The 24,763-nt window shown below is 45.1% G+C and overlaps 1 protein-coding gene across 2 annotated transcripts in view; it reads right to left on the bottom strand.

The window, feature by feature from the left end:
* LOC141131384 (lamin-B3-like) overlaps positions 1-24,763 on the bottom strand; it is a 278,047-nt gene that overhangs the window by 43,973 nt on the left and 209,311 nt on the right. For both annotated transcript variants that reach the window (XM_073618578.1, XM_073618579.1), the window contains 3 exons: positions 22,288-22,356; positions 16,807-16,879; positions 12,499-12,642 (listed from right to left, as the gene is read on the bottom strand). In XM_073618578.1, coding sequence (XP_073474679.1) covers positions 12,499-12,642; positions 16,807-16,879; positions 22,288-22,356 — 286 coding nt within the window. The remainder of the gene's footprint in view (positions 1-12,498; positions 12,643-16,806; positions 16,880-22,287; positions 22,357-24,763) is intronic.

Here is a 24,763-nt window from a genome sequence, read left to right as displayed (position 1 = left end):
GGGGGCGCCCCTTCATAAAGAGGTCTTAGTGTCTTGCCTAGTAGGCTTCTTCCACCAGGACTTCTTTTGTCCCTGGGGTTGACTCTAGTTTCTTGACCCAGACGGAGGAGGCCGTCGAGACTGCCTGGAGGCTGAAGCCCCTGGCGCTGGGGAAAGAGTCCGTTTGAAAGAGGGACGCTTACTCTTCTTCTTAACAGGTAAGAGAGTGCTTTTCCCACAAGAGATTCTCTTGATATAGTTATCAGAGTCCTCTCCAAACAACCTTGCACCACGAAATGGAAACCCAGCCAGAAGGTTCTTATATGGTGCTTCGGCTGACCAATTTTTCAACCATAGGATTCTACGTATATGCACCAACCCCAGTGAAAGACGAGAGGTTTGCATGATAGAATCTCTGATGGCGTCAACAACATAACATAAGGCCGCTGGAAGGTTAGCCAACCCCTGGGCCTGCTGTTCAGGTAAAACTTTGATGACCTGCTTAACATGGTCTCTTAAGTATTGACAGACTCCAATCGCTGCTACTGCAGGTTGAGCCACTGAACCTAAGGAGAAAACATCCTTCAATAGGGATTCCATCTTTTTATCCACAGGATCCCTGAGCATCTGAGCACTGTCTACAGGACAAGTCAGACTATTATTTATGGAGGAAATGGCCGCATCAATGGCCGGTATTCCCCACATTTTAATAAACTTTTCTTTCATAGGATAAAGTGTTGAAAACTTTTTCGGCGGAAAAAAACGTTTATCTGGGTGATCCCACTCAGAATAAAGGAGCTTTTCAAGTAAATTATGAACAGGAAAAGCATGTGCTGTTTGAGGAGGTTTCAGTGACCCTAAAGAAGAAGAGGGTTCTTTAACTGATTCAGATATGGGCAACTTAAATGTGGAGCAGACCAATCCAGTAAGGATCTGTACTAAGACTTTCTCCTCTTGGGAAGCCGAAGAGGGTCCCTCTCCACCTGATTCCTCCGAAGAGGAATCATCCGTCCCATCCTAATACTCTGAAAGGGATTCTTCTCCTTTATCCCAGAACTCCTCTTCCTGAGGGTCTTGGGGAACAGCGGAAGGCCTAGTGTGTTTTCTTCCACTGAGTGAAGATGTAATCACGGCCATTAATCTTTCCTCTAAACCATTAATGGTTGAGGAAAAAACTTCCTGTGTAATGTATACAGGGGCTGAAGTGCAAAAAGCAGGTGTAGCCCCTGACCCCAACGGCTCTCCCTGGCTAGCCGTCCCTGACCCCTCGGGGGGGAGGATGCTGCAGAAAGGGGGTCCTCAGAACCTGAATGAGATCCCCTAGAGCCTCTGGTTTTTGGGGTATTTGAACCTCTTCTACCCATAGTGCAAAGCAACAAGGTGGAGGTATCACAAAATGAACACTGACTGCTGAGCGATGTAGTCTGGCAAAAGCCTTGCTACCAAATGCCCAGTCTGGTGTTATCTTAGTAAATGCTGCCTAGGAGAATGCCTGTGTCCCACCTTACATGCGACCGTCAGCTCTGTGTCCCTCCAAAGGCTTAGTTCACCTGTAACTTGTGCCTTTAATAGCCTTCAGCCGCCAAATGTGGGAGTCTGAGCACGCTGGATGCTGTGCTGACGCCCCCCCCCCTCGTTTTTCGTAAAACGCGCGCTTCCCGCGCCAGCCGACCCTCCGGGACAGCATGGAGGAAAGGCTGGGGGAGGGAGAGGAAGGAGAGAGGCCGGTAGTGATGGGGCCTGCACGTGGCAATGGCGGCGGCGGTGATAGTGCGGTGTATAACCGCCTCACAGACCACCTGCGGCCTCCCCCTAGTCTGGGGGGAGATATCCCTGAGGAGAGCCCCCCATCCCATCCTACCTGGAGCCGGCCGGAGGAGCTTGTGCAGAGAGAGAACACTGAGACAGACATCAGCATGAGAAGGTATGTGCTCTTGGCAGCCCCCGGTGGCGACAATAGGCATAGCATGCATTTACCTTAAAGGAGAAAACCTACTAGAATTAAAAAATTCTGTGGAATCTCCCTTACCTTATCCAGCTGCAGGGTTCTGTTATACAGACCCAATCTTCACCTCTCACGGTGGGCTCCGTTTGAAAAATAGGATTTTTTAAAACAGCTTACCTGTAAAATCCTTTTCTTTCGAAGGACATCACGGGACACAGAGCCACAGTAATTACTGATGGGTTATATAGGTATCACTGGTGATTGGACACTGGCACACCCTATCAGGAAGTTCAACCCCCTATATAATCCCCCCCCCCTTGCAGGGATACCTCAGTTTTGTAGCCAAGCAATATAGTGTATTAGAAGAGGGGCGGGACCTCTGTGTCCCGTGATGTCCTTCGAAAGAAAAGGATTTTACAGGTAAGCCGTTTTAAAAAATCCTATTTTCTTTCTCGAACATCACGCGACACAGAGCCACAGTAATTACTGATGGGATGTCCCAGAGCAATGCTACCTGAGGGGGGGGAACCACGACCAAGTAGGGTGCAATCAGACCTGAGGACCCTGTACCGCTGCCTGCAGCACACTACGCCCAAAGGCGACATCCTCATGCCTTCTCACATCCACCTGATAGAATTTGGTGAATGTATGAACTGAAGACCAGGTTGCGGCCTTGCAGATTTGAGCCATAGAGGCCTGGTGATGCACTGCCCAAGAAGCACCAATAGCCCTTGTGGAATGTGCCCTGATCTGAAATGGAGGAATCTTCTGTTTCAAACCGTAAGCTTGAATGGTCAATTGTCGAATACATTTAGAAATGGTAGCTTTTGACGCTGCCTGTCCTCTATTGGGACCCTCTGGCAGCACAAACAAAACATCCGTCCTGCGGATCTGAGCAGTTGCCCCTAGATAGGCCTTAACTGCTCTTACTACATCCAACGAATGTAGAGATCTCTCTTCCGGAGAACAGGGATCTGGAAAAAAGGAAGGTAGAACAATGTCTTGGTTTAAATGAAAATCAGAAACCACCTTCGGTAAAAAACCAGGATGAGGGCGTAGTACCACTCTATCCTTGTGTATAATCAAATAAGGCTCCTTACAGGAAAGAGCTGCTAATTCTGATACTCTTCTAGCAGAAGAGATGGCCACCAGAAAAATTAATTTCCTTGTCAACAAGACCAAAGGAATCTGACTTATTGGTTCAAAAGGCTGTTTCTGTAACACAGCCATGACCAAATTCAAGTCCCAGGGGTTTAGGGGCGCTTTAACCGGAGGATTAAGACGCATCACCCCCTGCATAAAGTTTCGGACCAAAGAATGCAAAGCAAGTGGCCGCTGAAGTAATACTGATAAAGCAGAGACCTGGCCCTTGATGGTACTCAAGGCCAGCTTCATCTCTAATCCTAATTGTAGAAAATCAAGAATTCTACCCATCACATATTTCCTGGGATGCCAACCTCTGGATTCACACCAGGTTATATAAGCTTTCCAGACTCTATGATAAATCATCCTGGAAGCTGGCTTCCTTGCATTAATCAAGGTAGATATGACAGGACCTGAGAGCCCACGACTCTTCAGAACGTGGGTCTCAACAGCCAAACCGTCAAATTTAGCGTTTGTAAGGCAGGATGGAACACTGGACCTTGAGATAACAGGTCTGGGCGTACCGGTAGTGTCCACGGGGAACCTACTGTCATCCTTACTATTTCTGCATACCAAGTCCTTCTGGGCCAAGCGGGGGCCACCAGAAGTACTGACTTCCTTTCCTGCCTGATCCTGCGAAGGAGTCGTGGTAATAGCAGAATAGGCGGGAATGCGTAAATCAGTGAGAACCGATGCCACGGAATCACCAACGCATCCGTCCCGCATGCAAGAGGATCTTTTGTCCTTGCCACAAATCTGTCTATCTTTTTGTTGAATCGGGATGCAAAGAGATCTACATCTGGAACCCCCCATCTTTGGCATATGGCCCAAAAGACGTCGGGATGCAGAGACCATTCCCCTGGAAGTAACTGCTGGCGACTTAGATAGTCCGCCTGCCAATTCTCTATTCCCGGGATGAAAACTGCCGATATGCATGGCACATGCATCTCTGCCCAGACTAAGATCTGGTTCACCTCTTTTTGAGCAGCTCGGCTCCGGGTGCCTCCCTGATGATTGACATAAGCCACTGCTGTGGCATTGTCGGACTGGATCCTGACTGGACAACCCTGTAGCCTGATAGTCCAGGCCTTTAGAGCTAGATGTATCGCCCGGATCTCCAGAATGTTGATGGGTAAGGTCCTCTCTGTCTTGGACCATACCCCTTGGACCGCAGCCTGTTCCAGAACTGCTCCCCAACCTGACAGACTGGCATCTGTTACCACCGTCCAGGTAACCGGTAGAAAGGATTTCCCCTTCTGCAGGTTTTCGGGTATGAGCCACCAATTGAGGCTCTGACGCACCGCATGCGACAGGTGCATCGGAAAGTCTAATGCCTGAACCTTCTTGTTCCAGGTCGACAGAATACTGTGTTGCAGCATTCTTGAGTGAAACTGAGCATAGGGAACTGCTTCGAATGAAGACACCATCTTCCCTAGTAGCCTCATACAAAGGCGGACTGAGGGACCCTTCTTGGTCCTTACTGTCAGAATCAGCTCTCTCAAAGCAGTGATCTTTGCCTGGGGTAGAAATATTTTCTCCTGGCTTGTATCTATAATCAGACCTAAATACTCCAGTCTTCTTACTGGTTTTAGGAAAGACTTTTCTAAGTTGAGGATCCAACCCAGGTGTTCTAGATACCTGACTGTGGTCCTCAAGTTTCCATTCAAAGAGGCTACCAACCGGTCTATCAAGAGCAGGTCGTCTAGGTATGCTATGACAGCTATACCCTGAGCCCTTAATCTGGCCAGAGGAGGAGCCAAGATCTTTGTGAACACTCGAGGTGCAGTGGCTATCCCGAAAGGCAGAGCCACAAACTGGAAATGGTGCCCTCCTACCTCGAAGCGCAGAAACTTCTGATGAGCAGGAAAAATGGGCACATGCAGATATGCATCTCTGATGTCTATTGATGCCAGAAATTCTCCTCCCTGCAGGGTGGGAACTACTGTTCGAATTGATTCCATGCGGAAGGATTGAATCCTTAGGAATCGGTTCAGATCCCTTAAGTCCAGAATGGGCCTGACATCCCCATTTGGCTTTTGGACCGTAAAAAGGTTGGAATAGAAGCCCAATCCCTGGTCCTTTGCGGGAACTATCATAATGACCTCCTGCGACAAAAGTCGCTCTAACGCTAGAAGGAGCGTCTGCTTCTTCTCTGGGAACATTTGATCTGAGGAACCGAGGAGAGGGGAATTCCTGAAACTCCAGCTTGTACCCTAAGGTTACCGTGGAGATTACCCATCTGTCCTGGAAGTCCTCCTGCCAGAGCTCTGAGAACTGTTGCAGTCTTCCCCCCACTCGAGTGAGCGGGGGCGCCCCCTCATGCAGAGGTCTTAGTGTTTTGCCTAGTAGGCTTCTTTCCCCAGGACTTCTTTTGTCCCTGGGGTTGACTCTTGTCTCTGGACCCCGATGGAGGCGGCCGTCGAGACTGCCTGGAGGCTGAAGCCCCCGGCGCTGGGGAAAGAGTCCGTTTGAAAGAGGGACGCTTACTCTTCTTCTTGACAGGTAAGAGAGTGCTTTTCCCACAAGAGATTCTCTTGATATAGTTATCCAAGTCCTCTCCAAACAACCTTGCACCACGAAATGGAAACCCAGCCAGTAGCTTCTTACATGGTGCTTCGGCTGACCAATTTTTCAACCATAGGATTCTACGTATATGCACCAACCCCAGTGAAAGACGGGAGGTTTGCACAATAGAATCTCTAATGGTGTCAACCACAAAGCATAAGTCCGCTGGAAGGTTAGCAAACCCCTGGGCCTGCTGTTCAGGTAATACTTTGATGACCTGCTTAACATGGTCTCTTAAGTATTGACAGACTCCAATCGCTGCTACTGCAGGTTGGGCCACTGATCCTGCTAAGGAGAAAACATCCTTCAATAGGGATTCCATCCTTTTATCTACAGGATCCCTGAGCATCTGAGCATTGTCTACAGGACAAGTCAGGCTATTATTTACGAAGGAAATGGCGACATCAATAGCCGGTATTCCCCACATTTTAATAAACTTTTCTTCCATCGGATAAAGTGTTGAAAACTTTCTCGGCGGAAAAAAACGTTTGTCTGGGTGATCCCACTCAGAATAAATGAGCTTTTCAAGTAAAGTATGAACAGGAAAAGCATGTGCTGCTTGGAAAGGTTTCAGTGACCCCAAAGCAGAAGAGGATTCTTTAGCAGTTTCAGGTATGGGCAACTTAAATGTGGAGCGGACCAATCCAGTGAGGATCTGCACTAAGACTTTCTCCTCTTGGGAAGTCGCAGAGGGTCCCTCTCCACCTGATTCCTCCGAAGAGGAATCATCCGTCCCATCCTGAACCTCTGAAAGGGATTCATCTCCTTTATCCCAGAGCTCCTCTGTCTGAGGGTCTTGGGGAACAGAGGAAAGCCTAGTGCGTTTTCTTCCACTGAGTGAAGACGTAATCACGGCCATTAATCTTTCCTCTAGACCATTAATGGTTGAGGAAAAAACCTCTTGTGTAATATATACAGGGGCTGAAGTGCCAGAAGCAGGTGTAGCCCCTGACCCCGATGGCTCTCCCTGGCTAGCCGTCCCTGGCCCATCTTTAGGGGGGGAGGATGCTACCGACAGGGGGCCCTCAGAACCTGAACGAGATCCCCTAGTGTCTCTGGTTCCTGGGGTGCTTAAACCTCTTCTACCCATAGTGCAAAGCAACAAGGTGTGAGGTATACAAATGAACACTGCCCGCTGAGCGATGTAGTCTGGCTAAAAGCCTTGCTACCCAATGCTCAGTCTGGTGTTACTTCAGTAAATGCTGCCTAGGAGAATGCCTGTGTCCCACCTTACATGCGACCGTCAGCTCTGTGTCTCTTAGAAGGCTGTGTGCACCTGTACAGAGTGCCTTTAATAGCCTGCAGCTGGCCTGAGTGGGAGTCTAAGCACCTGTGCTGACGTCCCGCCCCCTCCTCTACCGCCCCCCCCCTCGAGTTTTGAAAAAAACGAGTGCTTCCCGCGCTGCCGACTCTCCTGTCATGCTTCTGGAGAAAGGCTGGGGATGGGGGGGGGGGGGGTATGGGGAGGCTGGTAACAAGATCTGCCTAAACGGCTATCTTCAGAGATGGTGGCCATTAGGCCGCAGAGCCCGGGTGGTATAACCACTTTCTAGACCCCTGTGGCCCCTCTCTAGCCTGGGGGGGAACATTCAAACATGAGAAATCCCCCTTTCCATCTTACCTGTTTGCAGCCTGCTTGAGACGCTGGGACATAATCAGCGATGAAAACACCTGAGACAGACAGTCAGCATGTGCAGGTTTGTGCTCTTGGCAGCCCCCGGTGGTCACAATAGGCATAGCATGCATTTACCTTAAAGGAGAAAAGCCACTAGAACTCAAAAATTCTGTGGAATCTCCTCTTACCTTATCCAGCCGCAGGGTGCTGTTTACACAGACCCAATCTTCACCTCTCACGGTGGGCTCCGTTTGAAAAAACCGTCAGAGACTGGGGCCCCCTACGAATAGGGGGATCCAACAGTTCTGGGACCGTAAAGCACCTCGCCAGAAATTAGGAAGTTTAAAGCCATTTTCTGATCTGCGGGGTCCAGCTCTCTAAAAAGAGAAGCATTACGGGTAAAACCTCGTTTCTTCAGACACGAGGCCCGGGTACCATTCAATTCGGCCATGAAAAGACACTTTGAATGGATCCGGTTCACCTGGCTTGACCCCAGTATAGGATCTTAGGATATTCCCTTTAGAGCTCAGCACAGGACATCTTTACACGTCCATCACCAAAGACACTGGCGTAAAAACTGAGGTATCCCTGCAAGGGGGAGGGATTATATAGGGGGTTGAACTTCCTGATAGGGTGTGCCAGTGTCCAATCACCAGTGATACCTATATAACCCATCAGTAATTACTGTGGCTCTGTGTCCCGTGATGTTCGAGAAAGAAAAACCTTCAGAGACTGTGGCCCCCTACGGATAGGGGATCCACAGTTCTGGGCCTGTAAAGCACCCGGCCAGAAATAAGGATAGAAAACCATTTTCTGATATGCAGGGTCCAGCTCTCTAAAAAGAGGAAGCGTTACAGGTAAAACCTTGTTTCTTCGGACACGAGGCCCGGGTACCATTCAATTCGGCCTAGAAAAGACACTTTGAAATGGATCTGGTTCGTCTGGCTTGCCCCAGTATAGGATATTCCCTTTGGAGCGCAGCACAGGACATCTTTACACGTCCATCACCTAAGACACTGGCGTAAAAACTGAGGTATCCCTGAGGGGAGGGATTATATAGGGGGTTGAACTTACTGGTTAGGGTGTGCCAGTGTCCAATCACCTAGTGATTCCTATATAACCCATCAGTTATTACTGAGGCTCTGTGTCCCGTGATGTTCGAGAAAGAAAAACCCATTATAGTCCGCTAGGTGTCCATTATCGATCCGATGCTGCACCTGTCCCCCGCCAGCTTTACAGTGAGAACTGAGCAAACAAACACTGCTGGTCGCTCAGTTCTCCTCTTCCACTCTGATCAGACAGTGGTGACTGTCAGTCTCCAACTCTCTGCTCTACTCCTCCAACACTCACTGAAGCGCTGGGCTGTGGATGTGGTGGGAGGGGCTGGCTCAGGCTCTCAGCGGATCACCGAGAGGCTGAGCCAGGTTTCAATATAGGCTGCTGAGTGGATTCCATATGGTTGGGATCTTTTCAGAGCCTGGACCGACTCGGACATCCACCAAGCTTTGGCTATATGTCTCCCTTAAAGTATAACTACAGGTAAAACTTTTTTTTGTGGTTTTCTACTGCTGTTTGAGTCCCTGTTTCACCCTATTTGTCCTGTTTACGATTATCATCAAAAGTGAAAGTAAAAGAAAATCCCAAATTTTGGGTTGTCCCCAGAACAGGAATAGTGGGGATATCTTCCAACAGGGACACTAGTTCTGGTGACCCTGGTGAAATCCAGATATTAATTCGCTTTAGAGAGATTTTCTCTCACTTCCTGTTTTGGCTATGGGACAGGAAAATCTCCCCAATGGGACACAGATGCCAAAATTAAACTGGACAGGCGTTATAACCCTCAGTTACTCTATTCTAATGAAAAAAATGGTTTTGCTTTTAGTTCTACTTTAAATGTGATTTGTGCTACCAGCGTTCCACACAGCTGTTCTAAAGAGTTTATGCACCAAATGTACATTATTTACATCCCTCGAGAGCACAAGTGTAAGGACACTTTAAAAAATAAAATAAAAATACCCCTCAAAGACAAACATCAGGATATTCGCATCACTGGAATCCACATTCTCTTGAGTGTCAATTTAAATCGGATATAGATGGTTTCAAAATTTAGTTACAGAACAGAACAGAGATGCCGATTTGTAGACAAAGATAATCCTACTGGCCCTACCAGTGACTGCCGAACGTGCATTCCGCTTAAATAAATGCAACCTTCCAGTCATAAATCAGTTTAAGCTCAATTCACACATACAATTTTGAAAGTAGCTACTAATCACAATGGGGATACATATTCCTTCCAACTCCACCTGACACTGAAAAATATGCATTCCATTCCAAGTATGAGCACCCTTGTCATGTATTTTTCAGTTCCAGGTGGAGTTGGAAAGAATCTATATCCCCATTCCGATTAGTAGCTACTTTGAAAATTGTATCATAGGTCAATAAAACTCAGTGCACATATAGATCCATGCATTTCTGGATGGTTCTACCAGTGTTCTGCACAGATATCCTAACTACTGAATTGACCGAATTAAAGGTGGATAATTATCCCAAAGGAGGATAAGCTATGGCAAAGGTGTCAAGTCATCCATATATGCCTGAACAGCAACCTTCAATTGTTATGACTCCACCTAAAACCGTATACGGCTACCTTTCTTTATGTACATCCAGAAAAAAATATCCATTGTTTAGGTTCTTTCTACACCCAAAGAATCATTACTACATAAATCGCCATATAGACGCATGACTGCATTTTTAATTACCGTATTTATCGGCGTATAACGCGCACTTTTTCAATCATGGGTGCATGTTATACGCCGACAGCGTACCTTGGAGGTGAAGGAGAGGGGACGAGTGCCGCCGGAATTCACCAAGCCATCATCTCCTCGCCACTCGGCTCACACGTCACACACACAGTCCCGCCTCTGCCACCGGCATTGGACCAGTGTTCTGTCTATCACAGGAGCTGGTCCTATGTCGATGGCGGGACTGTGTATGTGACTGCCGACTGAGAGCCGAATAAACAGGAGATGACGGCTCGGTAATTTCCTGCGAGAGATGAGAGATGGTGAGGTTTAATCAGGCAGCTGCATTGATGGGGGAGATGGGCGCAGATCAGGCTGCAGATAGGCACAGATCAGGCTGCACTGAAGCTGTAGATGGGCACAGATCAGGCTGCATTGATGCTCACTGGTCGTTATTTTGCTTCAAAGTGGTTTATTTTTTTTTTTAAAGTTTTTTTCCTGAAACTTCCTTCTTAAATTGGGGTGCGTGTTATACGCCGATAAATTTGACAATACAAGTAGACAGAAAGTCCAAGCTTTGTATCGATCTGCCAAAGAATAGATCACTGCCAAAGAACAGATCACTGCCGCATATGGATTTATCCAATTGCATAAGTTTAAAAATGTTCACAAATTGTTACTGAACTCGAACATCCAATACTGAGCAAACTTTAAACCGAAGAGTACAACTCCATTCACATTGTCCCAATGAGAGCGATCCTCATTCCTCAGTACAGCGTACTTATCTGTCTAGATTCCTTTCGTGCTGTAAGTGGCTGGGGTCGCACCATCGCCCTTGAACCTATGCAGTCACTGAAACGTGGAAGATCCTGGGCAAATGCGGAATAGTCTGTTTCCAGGCTCTCCAGCAGAGCCGCCATACCCAGTCACCAACACGTTTTGTTCCTATGTCATGGGACTCTCTCATGGGAATCTCCCATCCCTCTTAAGTAAGAAGAGCCACAAACTAACTCTCCCATTAAAGGACATAAATATCATCTTCGGAGGCATCAACTTAATCAGACCATATAAAATACAATTTTTAAAGTGGTATACAGAATGGACAACATCCAGGGAAACAATTCCAGCAAACATTGCAGATACCATTAGGATTTGGCATATGAAGTTTGTATATCCATGCTGCTTCATTCTGTAAAAATAATTCCCTCTATCTACGTTGAGATATTTAATCTCTATATTCCCATTACTTTAATTCCTTCCATTTTACCATCCTGCTCCTGCCATATACAGTATGTTAGACAACTGGGTTAGGAAACTCCCACACAATGGCTACATTTACTGCTCTTCATCACAATGCAAGTCTAGTAGGGTATATTTGTAAATCAGTTAAAAAGAGAAGTACAGCTAAAGTCGACGACACAGAGCCGGTACAGGCTCGGGAAAGATCGATATGGTCAGGATCTGCCCACATGCCTGCACCGACACCTGGTTTAGCCTCTTGGCAAGCTGCTGGGAGCCTGAGCCTGCTGCTCTCGCCCCCTCCACAGCCCAGTGCTCCAGTGAGTGCCGGGGGAGGGGGGGGGGAACAGAGTGCGGTGACTGACATTCACCAGCTCTCTGCTCAAGGAGCACGAAGAACCGAGCAATCATCACCTTACAGCCTGCGGAGGAGAAATGCAGCATCGTTAAGTACCACCTAGGCAAGTAGGATTCTAAATAAAATACCAATACTTCTCTTTTAATGTGACATTCACCCAACTATTCACTCTAGGTGAATCTTTCTAATGTATGGGTTTTAAATTACAGGAAGTGATTAGCCACCTGTGTCACATTCACTGCTTTATAAATACGCCTCAGTGGTTGGCTCATATGTCCATAGTTGTAAAGCAGGAAGCAGAGTGCCAGCACAGAACTACGAAGATCTCCCTTTTGTTGCTAAATTTACAAATCTCTACACGTAATACTACACTGTATAAACAAATGTTAAAAAAGAAAAAAGTCAATATTTGCACAAAAAGGAACAATGAAGTCAAATATTTCATTTTTTGTAATAAAACAAGTCATTTTTATTTATGGGCACCATAATTTATACTTTGTAAATCAATTATTGCCTGGCATTCTGTTTTCACATTCACAAAATATTGCAATTTAAAAAACAGGCAATACCACTGTACAAGGTTGAAATTGTACAATATTTTGACACCAATGCAGGGGTTAATTTACTAAAGGCAAAATCACTTTGAAAGGGAAGTTGTGCCTTGCAAGTAAAGTCTCCCCAGAGCTTAGTGAATGAGGTGAAGCTTTGCTGCCTTCCATCAGCCAAGCCAATTATTACAAACATTGCTTTTTTTCCTTCGTTTAATTGCCTGTAATTGGGTAATCTTTACAAAGAAAAATTTCACTTCATTCATTAAGCTTTGGGAAAAATTATCGGGAAAAGTTGCAATTCCATTCACCAAAGTGAACCGCCTATTTGCCTTTAGTACATTAACTCCTCGCTATTCACTCACCAAACTCCGACTCTTCTCCTAGTTCTCGGCCATATCGTAGCATGGTGTCTCCAAGTAAACCTTCGGTCTGAGGGTAGCCCGTTGTTTTAACTTGTCCTCTGATCTTTGACATGGTATTTAACATTCCCAATCTAGCTCGATATGCTGAAAAAAAAAAAAAGGTACTGTATATTATACTACTTTTTCATGTATTTATAAAGGCAGTTTCCTCAAAAAACTAGGACGACGTCCTTCACACAGCCGGGTAGCTATGGCTGCCAGTTTCTTGCGGCAAAAATCAGTGGATTCTTGCTGCTGGTATGTCCGGGTCATGCAATCAGCAGCACCTGCTCAGACCATTTCAACTAATAGCGGGCTGACAGCGGACACTGCTCTTTGTATGTAGCCACACACAGAGTGGTTAGTTGCGGATAGAGACAGAAGTCCGAGCCTGAATACAGTCAGCTGCTTCTAGGCTCAGACATTTGTCCCCAAGTGCAGCTATCTGCTCTGTGTGAGGCTACATGCGAAAGGCAGCAGCTGCTGTCGGCCCGCTATTATTTAAATGGACTGAGCAGGTGCTGCTGATTGCATGTCCCAGTCATTTAGGCAGCAACAATCCGCCGATTCTTGCCGCAGGAAACCAATGGCTGCAGCTACCCGGCCGCTTCAAAGAGGACTTATTGATGTCATACCTTCTTACAAAACAGACACCATTATGAAAAATACTGCTGTAGTGAACAACATCACTGCTTGCTATCCTGTCACTGGAAGAGGTAGGGGTGGATCTCCCTTACATGGATAACAATCACAACCGATGAGGTCATAACTCTTCCCTAATCTACTGAAAAAAAAAAAAAAAAAATTAAAATAAAAAAGTGTCCCCCCATTTGAAAGGTTTCCCCTCACTTTCTGTCCTGGTGAGGAATCTCAAAACCCTCAGAAGTTTGGAGTTCTACTTTAAAATTTAACTGTTTAATACAAAATGACCTTTGGTGCCAAGCTGAAGGTCACTATAGAACATCCAGACACCAAGCAATGTTGTGCTTGGAACTTCCGGCAAGGTCCAACTCTACCATCCAGCTTCTCTGCAGACCACATGCTGCTTGCTTAAAAAAAAAAAAAAAAAAAGGATGTAAATAACAGGTTACAAAATGACTTGTTTTCCACTTTTTTTAAAATACATTCTATTATTTAAAGTGATACTAAAAAGTCTCAGGTTTTTTTTTCTAGTTAAAAATAACAAACATGTTCTATTATCTGCTCTGTGCATGGTTTTGCACAGAGAAGCCCAGATCCTCCTCTTCTCGGGTCCGTCTTCGGTGCTCCTGGCTCCTCCCTCCTGTTGAGTGCCCCCACAGCAAGCAGCTTGCTATGGGGACACCCGAGCCGAGCCACAGCTCCCTTTGTCCATTCAAACACGGACTGGTGGCCTGGCCCTGGCCCCTTCCATCTCCTCATTGGCTGACTGACAGCAGCTGGAGCCAATCGCGCCACACTGCTGTCTCAGCCAATGAGGAGGGGAGTCCGGGGCAGTTGAGACACTCCTGCAACATCGGTGGATAGAGATGGGACTCAGGTAAGTATTAGGGGGGCTGCTGCACACAGAAGGCTTTTTATCTTAATGCATAGAATAACAAAAAAAAAAAAACTTCTGCCTATGAGTAACAGAAAAAATAAAAATGTTCAGAGTATTGGCAATGAGATGAAACAGTGTTATGATAAACAGTTGCATAACATATGAGATAACACAATGGATGTTGAAATAATACTGTACAGGAGGGGAAGAAAAGAGGGGGGAAAAAAAAAAAAAAAGGAGGGGTGGGACGGAAGTGAAACCCTAATCCAAATGGGGAGGATACAAAAAAAGAAAAAAAAAAAAAAAAGGGATATAAAAGAGATATATATCTATAGATATCTATCTATATGTATGTAGATATAGATATATCTATATAGAGATCTCTCTCTCTCTATCTATATCGAAAGTCCTTCCAGCGGGACCATATATTGTTAAATTTTTTGGTTGTATCTTTGAGAAAGTTGGTAAGATTTTCCATATGTTCGATGTCAAGAATTCGATGGAGCGGGAATGAAGGAAGGATCGGGCTGCATTTACTAAATAAATAAGGACCGAATTTTTATATGTTTTAAGAGGAATGTCATTATGATTCAGGAGGAAAAAACTTGGGTCTTTGGGAATATTTTTAACTTTTAAAATGGCAACAGGAACATTTAACTTGATCTCCGGAAGATTTACCCCCTTTCATAACCAGGCCATTTTTTGCAACACGGACTGTTATTTCAACTTACAATTTTGTGGTCATGCAACGATGTAGAATTATTTTTTTTCTTTTTACTAGTAATGGCGGCTATCAGCGGCTTAGAGCGGGACTGCGATATTGCGGCGGACATTCTGTGCACTGTGCGAGGTGCTTTTACTAAAAGGGAAGTGATGTATTTTATTCCCTGCTTTGGTAGTCGGCGGACATCCATTGGCTGCCACCTGCTAATCAGCTTCTGCTATGACAATTCACAGCAGAAGAGGCGCATGCTCCTTCTACCCGGGAGTGGCAGATTAGGTACTAGGTACGTGATCTGGCACAGAAGAGCCAATTTGCCACCATACATCTAAGTGATGCGGTCGGCAAGCGGTTAAAAAGCCAGCTCTGCAACATTGTAAACCTTGCTACTCATGGGACAACTTTGCTTTAGGTTGCACAATTTTTCCATTATGGTTATAAAATGCCCTTTGATGTTGTACTAAGGTTATTGACAGTAATTTAGACAAAGGACAAGTTCATTAGACAGTAATCAATGCATACAGATGAGGTGATTACATTGTAGAAAAATATATTTGTATCTTTATTTGTCCTTCTGTTTTACAATCTTTAAAGTAGTGCAAGACAATGAGGCAACATATTACAGAAGACAAAGATGTAAGTAACATTTAATCAACTGCGCTGATGTCCAATAAATGTTAGGGCCAGCTCACACCAGAAAGCGGTGAAGGAAACCCACGTTCTATGCACGTTTCCCGAAACCGCGTTAAAAATGCACTGCAGTTGCGATCTGCAGCGGGGTCAATGTGAAGTTAATGACATCCCAAACGCAGGGCACAAATGCTGTACGTTTGCCTGCACCTGATCGCATGGTACAGTACTACCATGTGATCCGGTTGCAGTGTATTTTTTAACCACTTCTGGACCAAGCCTATTTTTGACACTTGTTGTTTACAAGTTAAAATCAGTATTTTGTGCTAGCAAATTACTTAGAACCCCCAAACATTATATATATATTTTTAGCAAAGACACTGGAAAATAAAATGGCGGTCAATGCAATATTTTATGCCACATGGTATTTGTGCAGCGGTCTTTCAAACGCAATTTATTTGGAAAAAGACACTTCACTAAATAAAAAAAAAAAAAAAACTAAACAGTTAGCCCAGTTTTTTTGTATATTGTGAAAGATGATGTTACGCTGAGCAAATAGATACCCAACATGTTACGGTTTAAATTTGTGCACACTCGTGGAATGGTGACAAACTACGGTACTTAAAAATCTCCATAGGCGACGCTTTCAACATTAACGGTTACCTGTTCAGAGTTACAGAGGATGTCTTTTTGTTAGAATTATTGCGGCGATACCTCACATGTGCAATTTGAACACTGTTTACATTTGCGGGCACGACTTACGTAAGCAGTTTCTTTGATGCGCGGGGACGGGGATTCTTTAAAAAAAAAAAAGTTTCTTTTTTTTACACTGTCCCTTTAAAAAAAAAAAAAAAATATGATCACTTTTATTGCTGTCACAAGGAACGTAAACATCCCTTATAACAGTGATAGGTCTTTATAGAGGGATCTGGGGTCTAAATGAGCCCAAATCCCTCATTTGCACTTAAAAGTACTCAAATCGTAAAAATCTGCATTTTGGAATACTGACATTTTTTAAAAATCTGCGTCTTTGGCAGCCGAGTAAACAGATAGGGACGCTGTGACGTTGTTTCCCGGTTCTTACATCGGAGACCCGATCCAAGCCAAAACCGGCTTTGTTCGTGTCTCCGGCCAGCCGGAGAGCTAAAATTGCCAGTGTGAGTGCATCCTAAACGTGATCCTTCCCACCTTGGAGTTCTGGATGCTCCCGGTATCTTCAGCTGCCCTCACACCTTTTGCACTTCCACAATAAATTTCAAGATCCAGCATAGTGGAAACCCTTCTTGATGGACACATTGGGTAAGGTATTTTTGCGTGGACGGGATTTCATTTCAGTTTTTCCACATTTACCTCTGAGCACAAACCTTTCAGAATCTCGTTACATGAAAACAGTCATTACCTGGATTGGGTTGGAGATATTCTGTGGTTTTTGAAAGCAGCTCAGCAACCACTTTATTGGTGATGTCAATTTTCTAGAATAAAAAAAAAAAACACAACCTTTTATTATTTCGGCACAACAGTAATTTTCATATTCTAAGATTCTAAGTAGTGTGAATATCTGTCCGCATACAGAGAAAACGACAGTATACTTCCACATTTACAATTACAGAAAAGGCTCTTTGACTAATGGAAAAATGTGAAACAACCAAAAGGCTCAGCTAACATCTTGGTGCTAGAGAGCTCTTACACAGTGATGTTTATTTGGTATTTAACCCCTGTAAGTGTTGCTAAATTTTCAGCCATTGCATTACTGCATTGTTTCAGGGGATGCACAACCAGGGTACAATGCTCCACATTTAGTGGAGTTGTCCTAAAAACACAGACACTTTAGATACAGGTTTACAACCTAAAATGATCCATTCTTCAACATAACTTTGAGCGTCCCTTTGCACCTCAACCTTTAGGATCCATTTACACCTGAGTGTAGCGCAGTGGAGTGGAGTGTTTTTGGAGCGGCACAATTCATCTGAATGGGCCTCCCTCCGCTCCAAAGAAGCTCATGTACCAAACCTTGGCACAGAGCCAATTTGCGATTTTTATATTGCAATTGTAGAGTGTTTTGTCACTCGACTATCACGGCAAAATCACATCACATTTGGGGTGCCATTAAGAAATCATGGAATTGCAAACACGTTCCGTGTTTTGCCGCGATTCTGGAATCCAAGGCAGAATCGCGGCAATTCTGCCTGCGATCCAAATTGTTGAGGTGTGAATGGAGCCTAAACAAACATGACAACACATTAAAAAGATACCAGGCAGACAAATGCTACATCTTGGAAACAGACAGTATTAGGCTTCAAGGAACTTCTGGAAGGAATCACTAGTACAATTGTTAATGCAATGCTTACAGCCATCATAAATACCTAAAACTATCCCAATAGATTCATTGCATTTGCCTGGTGGGTCTACCCACTTAAGCACTTGGTGTCTAGGTTGAGTACTCTCCAGTCGGGTCCACATTTTTTTTTTTTTAAATAAATCTTTCACTACTCTCATATCTACTATCCACTTACCTCTTCCCTTACTGCCCTCTTGTCATTCCCCCTAAAAAGTGTAAATTGAATCCAAAACCAACGTTCTCAGGAGTACCCCTGAATCTATTCTAGCTTTAAGGGAATGAATACCCATTACCAAAGAAAAACTATCACCATCTGCAAAAAAAAGGCTTAGTAGGAAAGCATTGGCTATAGGTTTCACCTGATTCATTTTGCACCAATAAGCCTTGCTACTCTAATTTTCCTAATCAAGGCGGCTCTCCTACGCAGGATCACGTAACCTAGTACCATGCACTACTGGGTCTCGATGCGCACGCGCGCTGCTGGCGACCCGCTACCGCTGTAATTGGACACAGCGGGAGCCAATCAGCAGGTCCGGTGGACTCAATGTTCCCCAGGACCCGGCGATCGTTTCGAGATGCAAGCAGAACGGCGGTCTCCCTATGTAAACAAGGCAGACTGCCTTCTCCCAGTGGGGAAGGTATTGATCCTGTGTTTCTGCAAAGGCAAAGCAGGAACACGGAAGTCTGCCTTTCCACAGTGCAAGCACGTCCCACACAGTAAGGGTCGGTTCACACTGGGACGACTTGGGATCCGACTTGTACGCCCTCAAGTCGCCCCAGAAAGAGATTCACATTTAAGTGAATGGGAGCGTCTTAATAGACACTACTGAAGTGGCTCCGACTTCAGAGCGTACTCCCTGTACTACTTTGATCCGACTTTGATCCGACTTCAGCCTATTGACTATCATTGAAGTCGGATCAAAGTCGGATCGCCGTCTCGCATGATCCGACTTCGGCATGCGACTTGTGCTCAGATGATCTTGAGGGGGAACTCCGCGCCAAATTTTAAATAAAAATCCGGCATGGGTTCCCCCTCCAGGAGCATACCAGGCCCTTGGGTCTGGTATGGACCTTGAGTGGAACCCCCTATGCCGAAAAAACGGCGTGGGGGGTCCCCCAATCCATACCAGACCCTTATCCGAGCACGCAGCCCAGCCGGACAGGAATGGGGGTGGGGGACGAGCGAGCGCCCCCCCCATCCTGAACCGTACCAGGCCGCATGCCCTCAACATGGGGGGGTTGGTGCCTTGGGGGAGGGGGGCGTGCTGCGGCCCCCCACCCCAAAGCACCTTGTCCCCATGTTGATGAGGACAAGGGCCTCTTCCCGACAACCCTGGCCGTTGGTTGTCGGGGTCTGTGGGCTTATCGGAATCCGGGAGCCCCCTTTAATAAGAGGGCCCCCAGATCCCGGCCCCCCACCCTATGTGAATTAGTATGGGGTACATCGAACCCCTACCCATTCACCTAGGGAAAGTGTCAATTTAAAAAAAAAACACTACACAGATTTTTAAAGTAATTTATTAGACAGCTTCGGGGGTCTTCTTCCGACTTCGGGGGTCTCTCCGGTTCTTCTCCGCGCTCTCCAGGTCTTCTGCCGGGCTCCTCCGCTATTTTCTGCTCTTTTGCCGCTCTTTTGCTATAGCGGAGGAGCCCGGTCTGCTGCCTTCTTCTCTTCGGGGGTCTCTCCGGTTCTTCTCCGCGCTCTCCGGATCTTCTGCCGGGCTCCTCCGCTATTTTCTGCTCTTTTGCTATAGCGAAGGAGCCCGGTCTTCAATCTTCTGCCTTCTGCCCTCTTCTCCTGATGTTGACGCGACGCTCTCTGGGGCTGGAATGCACTCTGAGCGCTCCGCTCTGACTTATATAGGTGGTGACCACGCCCCCTTATGCCGTCACAGTCCCTGGGCATGCTGGGACTGTGGTCATCACCCAATGACCACGCCCCCTTATGCAGTCATAGTCCCAGCATGCCCAGGGACTGTGACGGCATAAGGGGGCGGGGTCACCGCCTATATAAGTCAGAGCAGAGCGCACAGAGAGCATTCTAGCCGGAGAGAGCGTCGTGTCAACATCAGAAGAAGAGAAGAGGGCAGAAGACGGAAGACCGGGCTCCTCCGCTTTAGCAAAAGAGCGGCAGAAGAGAGCGGAGGAGCCCGGAGGAAGATCCGGAGAGCGTGGAGAAGAACCGGAGAGACCACCGAAGTCGGAAGAAGACCCCCGGAGCTGTCTAATAAAATACTTTAAAAATCTATGTAGTGTTTTTTTTTAAATTGACACTTTTTCCCTAGGTGAATGGGTAGGGGTACGATGTACCCCATACTCATTCACATAGGGTGGGGGGCCGGGATCTGGGGGCCCCCTTATTAAAGGGGGCTCCCGGATTCCGATAAGCCCTCCGCCCGCAGACCCCGACAACCAACGGCCAGGGTTGTCGGGAAGAGGCCCTTGTCCTCATCAACATGGGGACAAGGTGCTGTGGGGGGGGGCCGCAGAGCGCCCCCTCCCCCAAGGCACCAACCCCCCCATGTTGAGGGCATGCGGCCTGGTACGGTTCAGGAGGGGGGGGGGGGGGGGGCGCTCGCTCGTCCCCACCCCCATTCTTGTCCGGCCGGGCTGCGTGCTCGGATAAGGGTCTGGTATGGATTGGGGGGACCCCCCACGCCGTTTTTTCGGAGTAGGGGGTTCCCCTCAAGGTCCATACCAGACCCAAGGGCCTGGTATGCTCCTGGAGGGGGAACCCATGCCGTTTTTTTATTTAAAATTTGGCGCAGAGTTCCCCCTAAAGATTCATACCAAACACAGTGGCGGGGATCCAAGTCGGATCCCCGTTCATTGAAAGTCGGACACATGTCGCAGGGCAAAGTCGGATCCAAAGTAGGACGGCTGTCGTGTTGCCCCAGTGTGAACCGACCCTAACCAAGTACAGGTTAGGCACACAGTTAACCCTTTGATCGGCCCTGATATTAACACCTTCCCTGCCAGTGTCAATACAGTGACCGTGCATATTTGTTAGCACTGATCACTTTATTCGTGTCACTGGTTCCCAAAAAAGTGTCACTTAGTGCCCTATAAGTCGCTGATCACCATTACTAGCAAGAAAAATAATAAATTCCATAAATCTATCCCATAGTTTGTAGATGCTATACATTTTGTGCAAACCAATCAATATACGCTTATTGAGATTTTTTTTACCAAAAATATGTAGCAGAATACATATTGGCCTAAATTTATAAAAATAAATTAGATTTTTAAATTTTTTTATTGGGTATGTTTTATAGCAGAAAGTAAAAAATTGTTTTTTTTCAAAATTGTCTGTATTTTTGTGTTTATAGCGCAAAAAATAAAAACCGCAGAGGTGATCAAATACCACCAAAACAAAGCTCTATATTTGGGGAAAAAAAAAAGGACATACATTTTATTTGGGTACAGCGTCGCACGACTGCGCAGTTTTCAGGTAAAGTAATGCAGTGCCGTATCGCAAATATTAGCCTGGTCATGAAGGGGGGTAAATCTTCCAGAGCTGAAGTGGTTAATGTGTTAAGATGGACCAAAAACGTTAAAATCTTTGTATAAGAAAAGAAGAATAGAGAGTTTCACCTGTTGGCTGGAGGTACCAAGAAAAAAACAACAAAAAAACAAAAAACAAAACACACATCTCCACAAGACATAACACTATGCGTGAGCTATGATTAAACGCTGATTTAGCACTAAACACGTTAGCTGCAGACGCTGTATTTCACATGTTGGGTCTTGTGGAGGTGTATTTTTATGAAGGATTTTCGAATAAAGGTGGGTTTTTCTTTTTTAGATGTGTGACCAACCAAAATATATATTTTTCTCTATGATTACAGTTTTTTTTCACCTGATGTATGCATCCACTAGACCAGCGGTCTCAAACTGGCGGCCCTCCAGCTAGAACTACAAGTCCCATGAGGCATGGCAGGGCTGACCATTACAAACAGGACTCCCACAGGCAGAGGCATAATGAGACTTGTAGTTCCACAACAGCTGGAGGGACGCCAGTTTGAGACCCCTGCACTAGACAATGCATGCTAGGTAACATCTCTAAGGCAGGCCATAGACTGTCAAAGACAGTGCTGACAGAGGAATCCCTCCTGACAAGCAATTGTCTGCTCCCAGCGAGAAGATGAAGAAGAAGTGATTATTGCAAGTGGCTAAAGAAACCACTAGCGATGATCACAAATTAATCCGGCAGCCTAGTTGTACCCAATTTGTCTGATCACCTTGCTACATTCAGTCTGCCCACACACGGTTCGCATCTTGGCCAGTTCCTGCTGAACCGGCCGAGATTTGAACCATCTATGGCCAGCCTAAGACCTGTACATGTGGGATCTCCTGAATCCGCTTAGAATTTAAGGAAGTCACCTGACATGTTCAAACCAAAACCAAAGCCATAGGCATTCCAGCAGCTGGTGCCCACCTCTATCCTTGTGAGACTGTCAAAAACGATGCCAACATAGATCGCAATGTCCAATGACATACATGTACCTCTATGTACTTATTAAATTATTTCATTTGTCTTACCCTTTCCATTTCTTGGAAATCATTGTCAAGTTTTGTTCCTTCCGCTCCACTGATTTTTTCACTTAAAAGCTGCAAGAAGAAATTAAAAAATTGTATAATTTGTGCACACAAGTGTCAGGTTATTGCTGTGTATGTTTAACAATATAGTACATAGCTTTACAAAATGGAGGTTTAATCTTAAGAAAAGCCCATTAAAAAAAAAAAAAAAATTGAGGAAGGTAATTTAAGCTGATCAATGATTAAAACATGTATTTTTTGTTTAAAATATATGGGGGGAAAAAAAAAAAAGGTGTATAATAAATTTTTATGGACTTTAAACAAAAAAAGTATGTTTGTAAATGCTTTCATTAAATTGAGAAAATGTATGCACCTCTAGAGTCCCTTTATGTCTCAGTTTTTCCTATTGCATAGATTTTGGGATGTGGTGTCATAATTTATATACAAGGAGATGCAATATTTGTAAGTACATAGCTTTAAAAAAATCATCAACATTGTGAAACAGCGAGGCACAGTTTAATGTTCATAGCTCTGAAGATAGTACTGCAGTTAGACATGTGCACACTGAAATATTTTGTTTCGGAATTTCGTTTTCGCCTGAAAAATAAATTTATTTAGTTACTCCCGAAATTAGTTTTTATTTATTTTGTTTCGTTAAAAAAAGAATTTGTTCGAAAATCTGAAATAATTAAGGTCAAATCAGTCATTGAAGGCTTATGGTGTCTGTTGAATGTTCTAAGAAGATTCGACGGAGCAGCTAAACTGTACGACGCCGCAATCGTACATTTCCGGTCGAATGTTCCGCCTACAAGCTATAGTAGAATTCTAATGTTGTATGACACTAGTAATAATTATATTTATTAATTATTATTACTAGTCAACCAACATTAGAATTCTTCTATAGCCTATGGGCGGAGCATTTGACCATAAATGTCCGCTCGCGGCGACTGCTTCGTCGAATCTTCATGTCGAATCTTTTCTCTCTATGTCGAATAATCTTGGACTAATAGAGTTAGGTTAGGCACATTCGGCCTTTTTTGCTATTGTCTCTATAATGTCAAATCTTTTCTCTCTATGTAGACTAATCTTGGATTAATAGAGCTAAGGTTAGGCACATTCGACCACAAGTTCGATGGACACAGATCACTATTGTCAGCGTCATGTCAAATCTCCTATCTATATCAAACTGTTGTCGCAACGAAAACCAAAATAAAGCATTTTGTTTATGTCCGATCTTTCGGTTTTCGGATTCTGCACGTTCGTTATCGTTTGTTTGTTAAAACGATAACGAAAATACCCGAAATTCGGACTAAAACAAATGCACATGTCTAGTAATTAGTGCTCTAATGCAGAAAATGACCTTGCTGAAAATAAATACTCCTTATAAGAAAACAAGGTGACTAGGTTTGAATATTTCAGATACATACACATATATTCTAGGCAAATACAAGGAGACATTCAATGTACTTTATAATGCAGAACACTGTGCAAATTCTGAGAACCTCTTCAGTTCAGCTATTTATTCATTAAAAAAATCATTAAATGTATTTTTTTTTTTCTTAAAACCAGTTTATATAGTTACCTGAAATCTACATTTATATGACCCTGCATATCTAAAATCAGGAGAAGAGTGCCAGTTGGGGTTGTCCCGATACCACTTTTTTAGGACCGAGTACAAGTACAGATACTTTTTTTCAAGTACTCGCCGATACCGATTACCGATACTTTTTTTTAATGTCACATGACAGTGTTTTGTTTTTTTTTGTTTTTTTTTTTAACAATGCTTTCTTTTTTTTCAGGAGGGGAGGGGGTGGACGGTGTCTGTGTTTTTTATTTACATTTTTATTATTTTTTACAATAATATTTTTTTTTATTATTTATTGCAATATGTGTTTTTTTTTTAAATCAGCCCTGTTGGGGGGCTTTGGTGAGATATCAGGGGTCTTAACAGGCCCCTGATATCTCCCCCTTGAGACAGAGAAAGAGACCGAGGATAAAGATTTCCCAGTCCCTTTCTCTGCAGCCTCAGCTGCACTGAAAATGAATGGAGAGAAGACAGCGGCTCCACTCCATTCATAAACTGAAACATTGTAATCAGAGGAGGTTACAATGTTTCAGTTATGTGAATGGACAGAGTCAGCTGACTCTGTCCATACAGAAAAGGAAGAGGGACGGCAGAACGGAGGGGGACAGCGGCAGAACGGAGGGGCAGAACGAAGGAGGCATGGAGGAAGAACGGAGGGGGACAGCAGAATGGCATGGAGGAGGATGCGGGGACAGTCAGCGGTGATCGTGTGTGTGGGAGTTACAAGCACTGATCACCGCTGTATAAATTTCACTAAAGCAGCTGAAAGTCGCTGGGGGAGAAGCTTGCAACTCCCCCAGGCACCGATCACCGCTGACTGTCCAGGTATCGGGTGACGCATCGGGAGCATTTGACCGAGTACAAGTACTCAGGCAAATGCTCGGTATCGGTGCT

Source organism: Aquarana catesbeiana, linkage group LG03 (genome assembly GCF_042186555.1).
Source record: "Aquarana catesbeiana isolate 2022-GZ linkage group LG03, ASM4218655v1, whole genome shotgun sequence".
Taxonomy (NCBI): Eukaryota; Metazoa; Chordata; class Amphibia; order Anura; family Ranidae; genus Aquarana; species Aquarana catesbeiana.
This window is presented reverse-complemented; position numbering and strand designations above follow the sequence as displayed.